This window comes from Syngnathus scovelli, chromosome 6 (assembly GCF_024217435.2).
Source record: "Syngnathus scovelli strain Florida chromosome 6, RoL_Ssco_1.2, whole genome shotgun sequence".
NCBI lineage: Eukaryota > Metazoa > Chordata > Actinopteri > Syngnathiformes > Syngnathidae > Syngnathus > Syngnathus scovelli.
In genome coordinates this window covers 3,873,251-3,888,637 of record NC_090852.1, presented here as the reverse complement: position 1 = coordinate 3,888,637, position 15,387 = coordinate 3,873,251, and the positions used below count along the sequence as shown (strand labels likewise).

Below are 15,387 nucleotides of genomic sequence, written 5' to 3'. Positions count from 1 at the left end.
GGGGGATGTGGGAACACTGCTTTAAAAATGAAATTTGACCAGGCACTTCTTTGAGGTTCTGATGCTGTGCAATGATTTGTGTGGATTGGTGCATCCAACAACGGAACATTTTGATCCCTCCACTTCGGCATCCTTGAGTTGTTTGGACTACAAAAGTCTGACAGAGTAATAAACATGGCGGATTCGTAACAAACATGTTCACAAATCCGCCATGTTTATTACTCGGATTTCCATTTGGCAACACCCATTCCCTTGTTTGGTTTGTCCCGCCCCGTAATAGATAAAAAAAACGTCATAGAAAACGGAGAAATCTAAACAGAGTAAAAAATAGCCCCCCAAAACGACCATAACAGTATCTCTGCAGCACCTGGAGGGATAGATTACACTTTTCTACACTCCTAGATACTCCAGATACACAAGAAAATGATTTTAAAAGCAAAAAAAGTTGATTTCCCATGATACGTGTCCTTTAAAAGAATACAGCATATCCTCATTTTTTGCCGGAGATGCGTTCCAGGACCACCCGCGAAAAACGAAAATCCACAAAGTAGAGACATTATTATTTCATGTTAAGGCTTTATTATCCGCCCCCCAAAAAAAAAAATTTTGCTACATAAAACCTTAATAACCATTCCTTCCTCCACTGTTTTGTGCATGTATAGAAATAAAAGAACAAACGCAAACTGTAATTTTTTATTGTGGCATAATACAGTGCAGAACAATAACTAATGCTATATTCTATATTGTGAAGTACTACAATACAGAACAATGACTGTAATACGTTCTTTATTGTAATGTAATATAGTACCGAGCAATAACTAATATGTACTTTAATAATATAAGTAAAAGTCTAAACACAGAGTAAAAGTAAACCAATCTCTCTCTCGCTCTCCTTCTCTCTCCACGACACGATGTTGGAGTGACCACGTCCTTTTTACAGCGGCTCTTCCCATAAAGGATTAGGTGCAACTTGGTAACTCTCGGGTAAATTAAGCTTGTTAAGACCGCGGATATTCGTTAATTTACACTAGCGCGCACTCGCCCTAGCTGAGTTTAAGATAACTATTTCGAACTAGATATGACAATTCCTGATGTTAAGAATTAAAGCTGTCTTCACTTTAAAAATAATTGAATGGATTTAAAGAATGACTATGATATGGAAATAAAGAACATTTTAAGTTCTAATTACTGCACATAAAACCATGCTCAACATAGTTAATGCGAAATAATCGATAACCGAATTAAGGATTAAGAAGAAATTTAATGAATAAGCAAGAAAAAGAATTACAAGTCTCAATATTTCGAACAAACAACAATAATTCCACTCACCAATCTCAGAGCAAAAGAGGAGACAAAAGGTAGAAAATACTATTTGGTGGAATAAATCGAGTGATCAATTCGTTTTTGTTCCAAAAATCCGAATTTTGTTTAAAAAGAGGATATGTCTGCTGATGAGGAGATAGCCAACGCCCTAACATTGGCGTCTTCCCCTTGCTGCCACAGAAGCAACTGTCTCCTCTGCCTTCCTCAAAGTTTAAAATTTGACAAAGTCCAATTCGAAGACTAGAAATTAATCTTCGTAGATTTCGGTCCAATCTTAAAAAGAATGAAAAATCCATCTTTGTCTAAACGGCGTTATTTACTCCAGGCAGCGTCAGGGCCATCGCCCTGGCGGGGAAGAGCCCTTTTCTCGTCCGAAACCAAGCTTTTATAGGCTCATCAGCTCCTCTGGCATGACCTCATTGGTATGTGTGGAATGCCTGGTATGCATGGCATCCTTGGAATGCATGGCATTCTTGGTATGCTAGGAATGCATGACCTCATACCACTTCCTCTATGCCTGCATGGGAACCACTGGTTGCCTTGGCAACATTGCTCAAAACAGTAACCATTGTGCATGACTGTTTTCTGCTACAGGATGCAGCTGTTTTCCTGTTTTGCTTGTTCTTTCAGCCGATTACCACCCCAGTATCACTATTAACCCTTGATGTCACTTCTCAACTTAATACATTCATGTAAAAATGGAACAACAATGTTAAATAAATACATGTTGGATATCGATTAAACATTGCAACATGAATAAAGCATGTTTTCACAACAGTCAATTTAACAGCTCAGTGGCCTAGTAGTAGAGTGTCCGCCCTGAGACTGGAAGGTTGTGGGTTCAAACCCCGGCCGGGTCATACCAAAGACTATAAAAATGGGACCCATTGCCTCCCTGCTTGGCACTCAGCATTAAGGGTTGGAATTGGGGGGTTAGATCACCAAATGATTCCCGAGCGCGGCACCGCTGCTGCTCACTGCTCCCCTCTCCCCCAGGGGATGGATCAAAATCACATGGGGATGGGTTAAATGGAGAGGACAAATTTCACCACACCCAGATGTGTGTGTGACGATGATCATTGGGACTTTAACTTTAACTTTAACAGATAATCCTCATTAGCCACAATAATGGGTTCTTCTAACTTTAACATATATAATGATATTGCTCAAGCTGTTACAGATTAAAATCATGGCAAAGCAAAATCACATTCCAAAGTTGTGTGTTTCTATGTATTTAAACAGGTCGTGTCCTCCCAATTGCTAACAATGTAATTTATTAGATTTATTAGTTCACATCAAGTTACCCCTACTTTAACACCATCTCCTGGTGAAATTTGGAATTACTACATGTTTTAGGATTGTCAATTTGCCTGGGTCAAATCCATCCATCCATCCATCCATTTTCTGAACCGCTTAGTCCCCACGGGGGTCGCGGGCGTGCTGGAGCCTATCCCAGCCGTCATCGGGCAGTAGGCGGGGGACACCCTGAACCGGTTGCCAGCCAATCGCAGGGCACACAGAGACAGACAACCATTCGCACTCACACTCACACCTAGGGACAATTTGGAGTCTTCAATCGGCCTACCAAGCATGTTTTTGGAATGTGGGAGGAAACCGGAGCGCCCGGAGAAAACCCACGCGGGCCCGGGGAGAACATGCAAACTCCACACAGGGAGGGCCGGAGGTGGAATCGAACCCGCACCCTCCTAACTGTGAGGCGGACGTGCTACCCAGTGCGCCACCGAGCCGCCCCTGGGTCAAATCCAATACCCAATTACACACCATCTGAACGTCCATGCCACTTGACTAGTGATGTGCATTCCAGTCCTTTTAGGTGAACAGAATTTTTAGAATCAGTTCACTCAAAAGATTCGTTCAAACGAATCGTTCAACAAATCCTCCCCTTCTATCGCTTAAAATATCCCAAAACAGCTATCAATTGGCACCAAAATGTACATGGACATCTGTACTTCACCATATCACAAGGATTAGCCTCTCCTTGGCTGATTTAAGATAAATGAACAGCCTCTCTGCAGCTGAAATGCCCTGTCACGTCTGTCTATTTTTTTCACCAGTCACCTACATACGCAAACACGATGCAGTCCAAGAGTCTTTAGTCAACCTGAATTGTTCATACATTGTTATATAGTCAATTGAAATGGATAAGAGTTCATTTAACTTGCATTTCCCTTGAAGTCCAAGTCTGGGGTAGCACCTTCGCCGCCTCTACAAAAAGGAGGTGGTTTAAACGACCACACTCAGCTGAAGAGTCGGCCTCCTAGCTGGAAATACAGTGCTGCTAATCTTTCCAACAAGCCACCTTTGGCCGTTGTGTTTGTCAATTTCCATTTTTAGAAATTAACCTTATTTCCTTTTATTTTCTTCTCATTTGCATTCTGCAATATGCCCAGTGTGTGTTCAAAGACCACGCACAGTCGGAAGACTCATCAACTGCACTAAAAACTGGTCTGACTAAACCCTGGATGTACCTAATGTTCTGTCCAAGATAGCCGCTCCACAAGGGAGGCCAAAATACAACTGTGGAAGCCAAGGGACAACAATGCGAGAAAAACTGCTCCTCATAGGAAAAAAGTTATTTTGAGCCTTCTGTCGTACACGCCCGCACATAAAACAAAGCATACCGACCAAAATGAAGCAGACAACTTTTACGTCCAAAATTTTAGCCTTTTGTAATTTCAAAATAGCATTCTACTACATTGCAATGTCAATTTGAATTTGGTTAAAAATTCAGCACTGGTCAGTGTACGCAAGACGAGTTAGCAGTCAAACAAAAACATCAGATTCACCAAAAATGTAGTGGACTCAAATAAATAGAATCCAAAGAAAATGCATTCCACTCAGAATAATTTTCTTATTTGTGTTCTTTTCATTCAAGGTTTCTGTGATTCAAGGCTCCAGCCCCTTTGCAAGTGCCTATGATCTCGACAACATCATGAGGCGCTACCAGGGCCGTAACTGTAAGGTTTAAAATAGCTCATGGTTTTGTTCAATACTGCTGATATTTCATGCAAAATATGAATTTTGAACCTAGACAGTTTGCAAAAGCTGTCATACTACTGTACTACTGTCAGTGGATGAACCGTTCACAAGTTCAAACTCTACTAGGCAGCAATTGCCTCAGGCTATACATACTCAAGCTGCCAAGATTAGGCGACTGAGCTCAACAATGTGGACAATCAAAATCATTGATCATTGAGTAATTTGATCATTGACATGTCGTTAATGTAGTTATTTGGTGCTTCATGATCTTAGGTTATACATACTCGAGCTGCCAAGTTTAGGCGATTAAGCACAACGATGTGGACAATCAAAATAATTGACAATTAATTTGATCATTGACGTGTTGTTAATTAATGTACCGTAATTTCTGGACACAGCCACACCTGATTATAAGCCACACCAGCAAAAATTCAAGGCAATTTTTTTTTTCATGAATAAGCCGCACCGTACTAAAAGCCGCATGTGCATGGGAGTTATTTACAAAGAAAGATGATACACAGAAAGCCTTTTTAAAGTTATTAACATTTCTTTCCAAACACTGCCTGTGACGCGGCAGTAATACCGCAGCAACACGGAAATAACAGCTCTAATAGGGCTGGATAAAAGACATACCGGTAAAAGTCACTGAGACGCGGCGGTAACAAAGCAGCAACGCGGTAGCACAGCACTGGGCTGGTTAAAAAAAATACCAGTAAAAGTCCCTGAGAGCCGTCTTCACCTTCCTCCTGTGCACTGAAATCATTGAAGTATTCCTCCTCAGTGTCTGATTGTAATACTTGATACTTTGCCACACACTTTCCCAGTCTCTCTTTTGTTGTCACTTTTATGCATTTCTTCTAGCATTTTCCATGATGAGGGTCTGTTCATGCTAATTTTATTCATGCACAAAGAGCTAAGTTACATTAAACGTATAGCTCCAGAGTAGACGTGACCAGGAAATAAATAAAGAAAAGGGTGACGCAACAAGATGTCATCAACAATAGCCCAGTGCCCCCGAGTGACTGGAAGAAACCTCTACAATGCATGAGCGGCTGTAGTTCCTACGTTAAGAGCCAAATCGACTGCCTTTAACTTAAAAGCGGCATCACATGCATTTATTTTGTCCCCCATAATGAGGGTTTGTGTATAAAAGCTTCCTTTCTTCAGTAATGTCCCTCTTGATCTTGTTCTGTCTCTTTGTGTGAATTATATGGCACTATTTGCCTGGCGGATGGACACGCGATCAACACATCACTCTTCTCCCCAGTGACCGTGTCACATATCCCTCCGCCCAGCAAAGCGGTGCCGCACAACAGCTGTCCACAGCCTTTTTACGAGTGTATAAAAGTGATCAAGTCATCACAAAAATCACGAAAAATCCATAGATAGGCCGCACCGGATGACAAGCCGCAGGGTTCAAAACTTGAACAAAAAGTAGCGGCTTATAGTCCGGAAATTACGGTATTTATTTGGTGATTTATGATCTTGAAACTGCCTCAACTTGTGCTTCAGCCGCTGTCTATTAGCAGTCATGACGCGCATACACAGTAATAGTAATCCAGGTCATCCGCGATGTAACCAAAAACATTGTGGGTAATGCAACATCATGGCTAACACCTGTTAGCAACAGAGTCCGGGGCGCATTTGAGCAAAAATACTTGTTGTAATACGATGCAAACATCCGAGGTGGTGGGTCGATGGCAGAGTTCACTCTTTCAGTCATTCATTTTTCTGACTCTCTAGACCAGACATAGGCAAACTACGGCCCGCGGGCCACATCCGGCCCACGGGGCCGTTTAATCCGGCCCGCCAAACCTGAATAAATTGTATTATTAATTTTTTTTGGGGTCATTCTCCCTGCAATGACTGTTTCCCCAGTAGATGGAGAAACGCCCGCCCGCGCATTTACTCCAGGAAGCCGTGTCAGAAAGCTCGGTGCACACTCACAAGTGCGTGTACGTACTCAGTAGTACAAACCCGGTGCACTCCACGCTCTATTTCTATCGGTGCCGAATTTCGAGTGTGGGCTGTGACGTTAGCATTCCCGTAATTAGCGCGCTGAGCTTTCAGATACAGTTTTACGCCAAAGCCACCCACAAACCTTCCCCAGGAATCCTCCCATCAAAATGAGTGGCCCAAGGAAAAGAAAAGTGGACACTGAGTGCCGAGGATTTAAAAAAAGAGTTTGACAACCAAATATTTTTTTGCTGAAGTCCAATCCATACCGGTTTGTCTAATATGCAAAGAAACGGTTGCAAGGAGTACAATAATAGCCGTCACTTCGCTACGAAGCATGCTAACTACGATAGCAGTCAACACATGAACGGGCGGCTACAGCGGAGAGGTTGACATCTAACTTGAAGACTCAGCAAAACGTTTTTTTCGACAAACTGCAGATCAAAAGTCAAGTACAGTGGCAGGTTTTTGATGCACCACCTATGTATTTTCGACTAATCTTAACTTTTAAAGGTTTTGAGGCCGACTTTAAGGAAGTGTTTCCCCTTTCCTCACCTCTGTCACCAGGTGTATGTGAGTTAAAGTTGTGCTCTGATTTTCAGATATCTGTCACCGTGTTGCTGTTTTGATTTCTTTATTAGTAATTTCGTTATTAGTACTTTATTTAGATGTATTATTTCACTGATTCTGACATTCTGGCGGGTTTTTTTTTTGCTTGGAATGGATTACATATGACCATTATTTGTTATGGGAAAACATGATTCGGAATTCGAACAATTCACTTCTCGAACAGCCTTCTGGAGCGGATTGTGGTCGAAAACCCAGGCTCCACTGTATTTACTTTTGACTCACAGCCCTGCGTGAAGAATCGCTGTTGTGATGCCAGTTCAGCTTGGAGCTGTTTCACTTTATCAGCACGGTAACTCCCTGTTAGCTTGTCGTGTGTGTTAGCATATTTAGTTTGGTAGTATCTCTTTAGGTTGAAATCCTTAAACAAGGCAACCGTCTCTTTACAAATTAGACAAACACAATTGCCTTGATTTTCAATGAAGTATAGTAATTCCCATCTCTCTTGAAACCGACGGCCCTCAATGTCAACTTTCCACTTTTTTTGCAGTCGGCATGGCAGAAATGAGCGGAGAGGTCTTCGCTGCACGGATGCAGACTGATATTATTAAAGTGGTGCTGCCACCTTTTGGTAAAAGGAGGAATTATAGTTTCAAGTTTCATGATTTTTTTACTCAGTTTAACAGTGCCGACGGGCCATATAAGACCGAAGCTGCAGGCCGTATGAAATCTGACCGGGGGCCGGATTTGCCCCGCGGGCCGGACTTTGGACATGCCTGATTTAAGATGTGACTTCAAGGTTCTTCTATTAACCAATAAATCACTGCATGGCCTTTGTATCCCGTCGACCTAGTTGTTCCTTACATTCCGTCCTGTAACCTCCGCTCGCAAAATGCTAGTCTTTTAGTGACCCCGAGGGCCAAAAAGAAGTCTGCAGGGTCTAGAGCAGGGGTGGGCAAACTTTTTGATTTGCGGGCCGAATTGGGTTCTGAATTTTGACCGGGCGGCCGAACCAGGAGCAGATGGATGTAGTGTTTGTGTGACGTAATATAAATGACATGTAAAGGTCATAGCATAAAAGGTTTTGGCCTTTAGTAGGTAGTAAAGCATGGATATTCACAAAAAGCTTTTTGAAAACAAATGCATTTATTAACAGCATTAAAAAAATATTCCACCTCAAACTACTATCAGTGATTCTCATTAAATATGACAATGTTATTATGAATAACAGTTTCCATCACTTCAGCGCCTCCAGGTCAGATTTATGAAAGATGTTTATCTTATGAGGCGAAATCACATGAAACGGCAAACATTCTTTCCAAATACATCATCTTGAAGAATCAGTGAAAGAATATATCTAAATAAAGTAATAAAGAAATCAAAACAGCAACACGGTGACGGATATCTGAAAATCAGAGCAGAGCTTTAACTCACAAACACCTGGTGACAGAGGTGAGGAAACGGGAAACACTTCCTTAAAGATGGCCTTAAGAACTTTAAAAGTTTAGATTAGTCGCAAACAGGTGGTACATCAATGTCCTTGAGCATCCTGCATTGTTTGAAAATGAGAATGGTCGCTAGTTTCAATCCTTGCTATTTGTACAAGTTATTTCCAAAATGCATTTTATTTTACGACAAAATAGAGAAACTCCCCTTCATTGTCAGTGGGAACAGTGTTGTTGGTCTCCCATTTTTGCTAGTGCATCATAGAATTATTTATTAAATAAAATTTGTTGTTGCAATTCTTAGGATCGAGCCGAGGTGTTGGTCCGTTACCCTATATCTGTGTCGGGCTTTGTTTATAAAGTCCCAAGTCCCAATGATCATCGTCACACACACATCTGGGTGTGGTGAAATTTGTCCTCTGCATTTAACCCATCCCCATGTGATTTTGATCCATCCCCTGGGGGAGAGGGGAGCAGTGAGCAGCAGCGGTGCCGCGCTCGGGAATCATTTGGTGATCTAACCCCCCAATTCCAACCCTTAATGCTGAGTGCCAAGCAGGGAGGCAATGGGTCCCATTTTTATAGTCTTTGGTATGACCCGGCCAGGGTTTGAACCCACAACCTTCCAGTCTCAGGGCAGACACTCTACTACTAGGCCACTGATCATGTGGCTGGACGTCTGCTCACACACGTAGGTCGAGCTAAATTGTCCACTCTTTTTTAAACACATGGCACTCAGTGTCCACATATCTTTTCCTTGGGCCACTCATTTTAATGGACAGATTCCAGGGGAAGGTGTGTGGGTGGCTTCAACGTAAAACTGTATCTGAAAACTCAGCGCGCGAATTACGAGAATGCTGACGTCACAGCTCACATTCGAAATTCGGCACTGATAGAGCATACAGCATGGAGTGCGCCTGGTCCGTACTACTTACTGAGTACATACACGCACTTGTGAGTGTGCACGGAGCTTTCTAACACAACTCCCGGGAGTAAAGGCGCGGGCGGGCGTTTCCCCATCTACTGGCAAAACACAGTCATTGCAGGGAAAATAACCCCGAAAAATATTTAATACAATTCATTCAGGTTTGGCGGGCTGGAGTTTGTGTTTTCGCTCCCTCCCCCCATCCCCTCCCACCCCTCCCCGGTTGGGGAGGTGGTTAGGTGACTCTTAGTGACCCGAGGGCCAAAGAAATGTCTGCAGGGTCTAGAGCATTTTCTATTCAGGCTCCAGAGCTTTGGAATGCCCTACCAATGGATATTAGAACTTCTACCTCAGTAGAAACATTTAAGACACGTTTAAAGAAATTTTTATGATATGGCCTTTGTCAATCGTGCACTTATCTGATGTAAGTGACCGGCTCTCCGTTTAAAGGGTAAAATTCTGTACTTTAGCCCCTCTGCAATAACGCAGTCTGGAGGGGAGACGAGAATTGATTTAAGCCGGTACGGAAAGAAGATTCGTTCCGAGTCTAACCACTGTTCAGGTAACTAATCTATTGTTAGATTAACTACGTCATTTCCGGACGCCAGTCACACTGAAATCAAAGAAACCCGAGGGTTGAGTACCTACTTTGTCGAGACCCAGGATCTCCTCGATTGCGGCCGTTTCAGCGGCTCTTCTTTCCTATAATGATTGGGGCTTTTGTTAACCGCTCGGAATAAATTTAGCTGTCTTTAAGACTGCAGGAACTCGTTTATTCACACTAGCGTGCACCCACACTAGCTGAGCTCAAGTTAACGGTTTCAAACCAGATTCTAACACTCCCTGATGTCAAGGATTAAAGATGTCTTCATTTAAAAAAGAACTGAACGGTTTAAAGTATTACTATGATAGAGAAACAAAAGAAATTTAAAGCATAAAAGATCAAAATAATCATTAATCGAAATTAAATGATTATAAAGTAGAAATTTAATGAATAAGCAAGAAAGAGAATTACAAGTTTCAATTCGAACAACTAACAATATTTTCCACTCACCCTTCTCAATAGAGCAAAAATTATTCAGTCTCGAAGTTCTCTCGATTGAAAACTCAAAAATATAGTAAAAAAGGGTATGAGGCTAGAGGTCTAAAATGCTGTTTGGTGGAAAAGTCGAATGATCAGTTCTCCTTGTTCCAAAATCCGAATTCTGTTTAAAAGAACACGCTGGCCTAAAGAATGGAGATGACGACGCCCTAAAAATGGCTCCTCTCTCCTGCACCGAGGTCTGCATCTCCTAGCCTGTCTTTAAACTTAAAATTTGACTAAATCCAATTTGAAGATAGTATAAATTCATTTTAACAGACCTTGGATTAATCTCAGAAAGAATGAAATCTATCTTTGTCTAATCGGCGTTCTCGACCCACGGCAGTGGCCGCAGGGGCATACCCCTGACGGGGAGAGCCCACCGGGCAAGAGAGAGCGATGCTCTTTGTCCGAACGAACCTTTTCTACCAGTCCAGTTCGTGGGTACTATGCCTGCTTGGTCACGTACCAGTTTTTTCCATAATGTCATACATTGGCCTCAGATGACCCAAATGCTTCCAGAATAGACTGCACCTGCATCTCGGCCGGTCTCAACTGGATTCAACCAGATGAGGTAACCATGTTCTCACGGAAATAACAATTTTCTCAGGGATGCTTCATCCTGTTTCCCACTTCCAAATCTTGTCAACTGTCCGTCAACGTGACATTTGCAAATGTTTTCTCTCTGACTTGTGTTCCGTCAAACAGCATTTTGTTTAGCCTTCAACTGGATAAACGTGACCGAGGTCACTCTCATGTGTGGGATCTCAGTCTTCCGCCACTTAGTATCACCATTAACCCTTTCCGCCTCCTTGTCTTCGCTCACATTTACACCTCCCATCTCACCCGCAAGGCAACCACGATTGTGAGTGATGTGAGTCACCCAGCTCACTCTTTGTTTGACCTTCTGCCCTCTGGGAAGAGGTACAGGAGCCTGCGCTCCCGCCCCACCAGACTCGCCAACAGCTTCATTCTCCAGGCTGTTAGGACCCTGAACTCGCTACCCCCTTCTGCGTAGCGTGCTGCACTTTTGCGATATTTTCTGGAATGTCTGCTGTACGCTCACTTGCTCCTTTTTCCTCCTCTTATTTATTTGTTGTGTTATTTATTCATTATTTATTCAGCACGCTGTTGTTTACTTGAGTGTCTATTGTGTGCCATGTCTTGTCATCGTGGGATAGCGGGGAACGAAATTTCGGTTTCTTTGTGTGTCTTTGGCATGTGAAGAAATTGACAATAAAGCTGACTTTGACTTTGACTTTGACATACATGTTTGATACTGATTAAACATCGTGACAATAATAACACATATTTTCACAATAGTCAATTTAACACATAATCATAACTATGATCGTGGATTCTCCTAGTTAGCAGATTAAAATACTCAAGCATCGTCAAAACATATTTTGACGAGCTGGTGACCTCGAGGTTAAGCTCAAGCGTGGGATTGCAGTCTTCCACCCACGGTATCACTGTCAACCCCTTGTCCTTACTCAACTCTTAATACATTAATGTGTAAATGAAATGTCAGTGTTGCTCAAGTTGCTACTAATTATACAATATTGCAAAGCAGAATAAAATAAAGTATATTGCAGCTTACTGTAACTGTGATTAACATGTCTCATTCTCATCCCTAACGATAAGCATGGGCTTCTCTAGTTAGCAATTTAAAATATTAAAGCAGTTTCAAAGTATATTATAGCAAAACAAAATAATATAACATAATCCAAAATTGTGTGTTGCTGTGCCTCAGAACAAGTCTTCATCTAATCGATGACTTTTTAAACTATTAATTTACTATGTTAGGTCAATCTGACTTTGGCACCATCTTCTGGTGAAATTTGGAATGGGAATGGAGGTTTACTGGTTCAACCAACAAATTCCCCTTTACCAGTTTAACAATACTTAATTTTGAAGAACTAACTTTTAAGTAACCCCTACTCAGGCCCCCTTCTTCAGGTCTTCCATGTCAAGCTTTGAAATTTGGAATTTCATCTTAGCCAATTCGTCTGGGCCAAATCCAATACACACTCACGCACCATCTTTTACCATCCTATCCACCATGTAACTCGACACCTTTAATTAACCTGTCGTGGCCGATTCGGCTGGAGTTTGTGTTTTCGCTCCCTCCCCCCATCCCATCCCACCCCTCCCGGGCCGGGGAGGTGGTTAGGTGACACCCAAGCTGACAGCGGCTGTCTGGATTCTCGTGGACCAATTAAGATGAGGGAACAGCAGCGGATTATCCTCCTCGAAGACACTGCCAGGACAATCGAGATCACCTCCTGCAGCTCTTCGCTTTGACTTGGACATCCTTTTTTTTCTTTGATTTTTTTATAGTATGTTTTTCATGTGCCCTCTCTGTATCCATTGCAGCCTGGTGATCCTGAAAGGGGGATCCTCCCATCTGTGGTCCCTTCTCAAGGTTTCTCATTTTTCCCCCAGTAGGGGTTTTCTGAGTTTTTCCTTGCCCTCCTGGGAGTTTTAGATCAGGGGATGTTTGACAATAATTGTCAACTTTTGTACATGTGAAGCCCTTTGAGACTTGCTTGTGATTTAGGGCTACGTATATAAATAAACTTGACTTGACTTGTTATTTTATTAAATATTAAAATATGACTTGAGCAATTTTACCATGTGGCTGACGATATGAACATGTAAATTATGCTTGTCCTTGAGTGATTGTATAAGTGTAGGCTCCAATCACTCCATTGGATCAGCAGAGTTTGAAAACTGACTGGAGGGGTGCTGGTCAGTGGGGATCAATGCAGTTTGTAACTCAAATGTCCAGTCAAGAGGATGATCACCTTAAAACAAAATTGAGAAGGGGAAGCTTGCAGCTGCAGCAGAAAGTTCCAAGTATTGTAGTGTAAGATTTGTTATAAGTTTTATGTTTTATGCGTACAAATGTTCTTTATATTTTATATCGATTGTATATTTATTGTATAAAATTGTTCTTTAAAATTATTTTTTAACTCAACATTTTATTTCAGTGACCACGGTACTTTCCTGTCCCACACTGGTGTGGACTACTGGACGGGCTGCTGGTTCTCCTTTCCATCTTATTGCAGACATTCACTACCCTATGGAGGTCATTAGATATCCTTTCATAAATAGTATACTTGATCAAAGTTTTTTTTTTATTCTTATGCAATTAACATCAAATCTTGTTTCACAGCATTATACAAAATTAATTTATAATGTGTGAACGTGTGCATAGTCATTACTTCTTTAACTGTTTGCCTTCACCTATTATCCTGGCTTCTGGGAAACCATCAAGTTTGCCTGGATCCAGTATGTCAGCATTCTTCTGATCTTTCTCTGGGTCTTTGAACGAATCCAGACATTTGTTTTTCAAAACCAAGTTTTAACCACTGTACCCATAAGTATTGAAAAACCTCACCAGCCTTGATAGTGTGTGACAGTAATCATTTCATTAAATTTGTGAAATTAATGCATGTGGGGTAAGCACTGTTCCGGGGCTAAATAAGGACTAGTGTGTTTAATATTGATTAAATAATATATCTGATATCTGCAGCATTTTCTCCCCGTTCCTTTTAAAGAATAACTAGTTTTGTTTAGAGAAGGCACCACGACAAATTAAAAACTATATTCTGCCTCCCGTCATACAACACATTGTGGTTGCGTCCATCCTGTAATTTAACGACATTTTGCAGAAAATTGTTTCAAACAAAGAATCAGCTCAACTTTTTTGCAAACACTTTTGAAAAAACCATCCATCCATTTTCTGAACTGCATTATCCTTACGGGGGTTGCTGGCGTGCTGGAACCGTTCCTAGTAGTCTTTGGACAGTAGGCAAGGTACACCCTGAAATGGCCACCACCCAATCTCGCAGACGAACAACCATTCACATTCACATTCACTCTTATGGGCAATTTGAAGCGGTCAATTGGCCTGCCATGCATGCTTTTGTAATGATGGAGGAAACCGCAGTACCTTGCACTTGTGAACTCTGAGGCGGACGTGCTAACCAGGGTGCTGAAAACTTCCATAGCTGAAACAAAGTTCTCTACGTGTCAAAGTAAAGTCAAATTTATTTATAAAGCCCTTAATGACAAAATAGTCTCACCTTTGACAAATATTGAGGACATTCCCTGATCTTAACCCCACAGGAGGGCAAGGAATACTAAAAGAATTTTGCTGGGAATAAAGAAAAAAAAACATTGGGAAAGGGCCGCAGATGCGAAGCATCCTCCTCCCATTATGACCAGGCTGGAGCTCGAATTGATAATACTGTAGAACCTGCAGATCTTTTGTTTTTGCTCTCCCGATCACTAAAAGACCAGCGTATTTTGAACTAAGGTTCTGGAAAAGAGCATATGGTACTAAAAACACCAATTTTATCCATTTGAGGGTGCTGCTATTTCACCCTGCACTGACCCCGTGGTGGCGACTGAGACTGAATCACTATGTCAATTTCAGTCTTTAGCAGGAGTCTGTTGGGAAATACTATGTCAAATATTATCATTAGATTCTATGTATATAAGTGTGGAAGATCTTCCAGTATGTGACAGTTCGACCTTGTGCTCATGACTTGGGAGCGTGTGGCTGGCTAAGGAGCACATGACTGGAGTCATGAGTTGCGTCAAACAATAAACTCCTTGGTTAGCTAGTCATGAGTAGATCATGAGATGGCTGAAGCAGACAAATGTCTTGGTTTAAGTAAAATCATGAGTGCGCCATGAGACGTATGCATCCCATGCGCACCAAGACTACGTCGTTGATAAACTAAAGTCATGAGACGACCATACTGCTCTTTTCAACAATAACATCCCTGTTTTATTGAAGTCATCGGAGTATCATGAGATATCCCGTACTGTTTAAGAAGCTATGCATTTGTGTAAACTCCACCCATTAAGATGTTGACGACTTGAACTCAATAGAAGGCAGAGCTAACTCTCGGGAGAGCGCGGTTCGGGCCACACATCCTGTGTGTGTGTCTCGGGCGCCCTCCTGCTGGAGTCGTTGGCCTGATGAAGACAACTCTAGGTCTGACGAAATTCTTTGTGTAAAATGTTGATGAACCCAACATTTCTTGGGGGATCGTCCGGGATCCCAAGAAATCTGC

General features: G+C 41.9%; 1 protein-coding gene across 7 annotated transcripts in view; it reads left to right on the top strand.

Annotated features, from left to right (window-relative positions):
* tmem231 (transmembrane protein 231) overlaps positions 1-13,834 on the top strand; it is a 77,500-nt gene extending 63,666 nt beyond the window's left edge. For 4 of the 7 annotated variants that reach the window (XM_049724600.2, XM_049724598.2, XM_049724599.2 and 1 more), the window contains 3 exons: positions 4,220-4,301; positions 13,291-13,396; positions 13,547-13,834. In XM_049724600.2, coding sequence (XP_049580557.1) covers positions 4,220-4,301; positions 13,291-13,396; positions 13,547-13,709 — 351 coding nt within the window. In that variant the 3' untranslated portion in view covers positions 13,710-13,834. Of the gene's footprint in view, positions 1-4,219; positions 4,302-11,150; positions 11,556-12,673; positions 13,167-13,290; positions 13,401-13,546 lie in introns of those variants that run through there. The other 3 variants (XR_011086929.1, XM_049724602.2, XM_049724601.2) reach the window with 3 other exon arrangements.
* Positions 13,835-15,387: the final 1,553 nt, after the last annotated feature.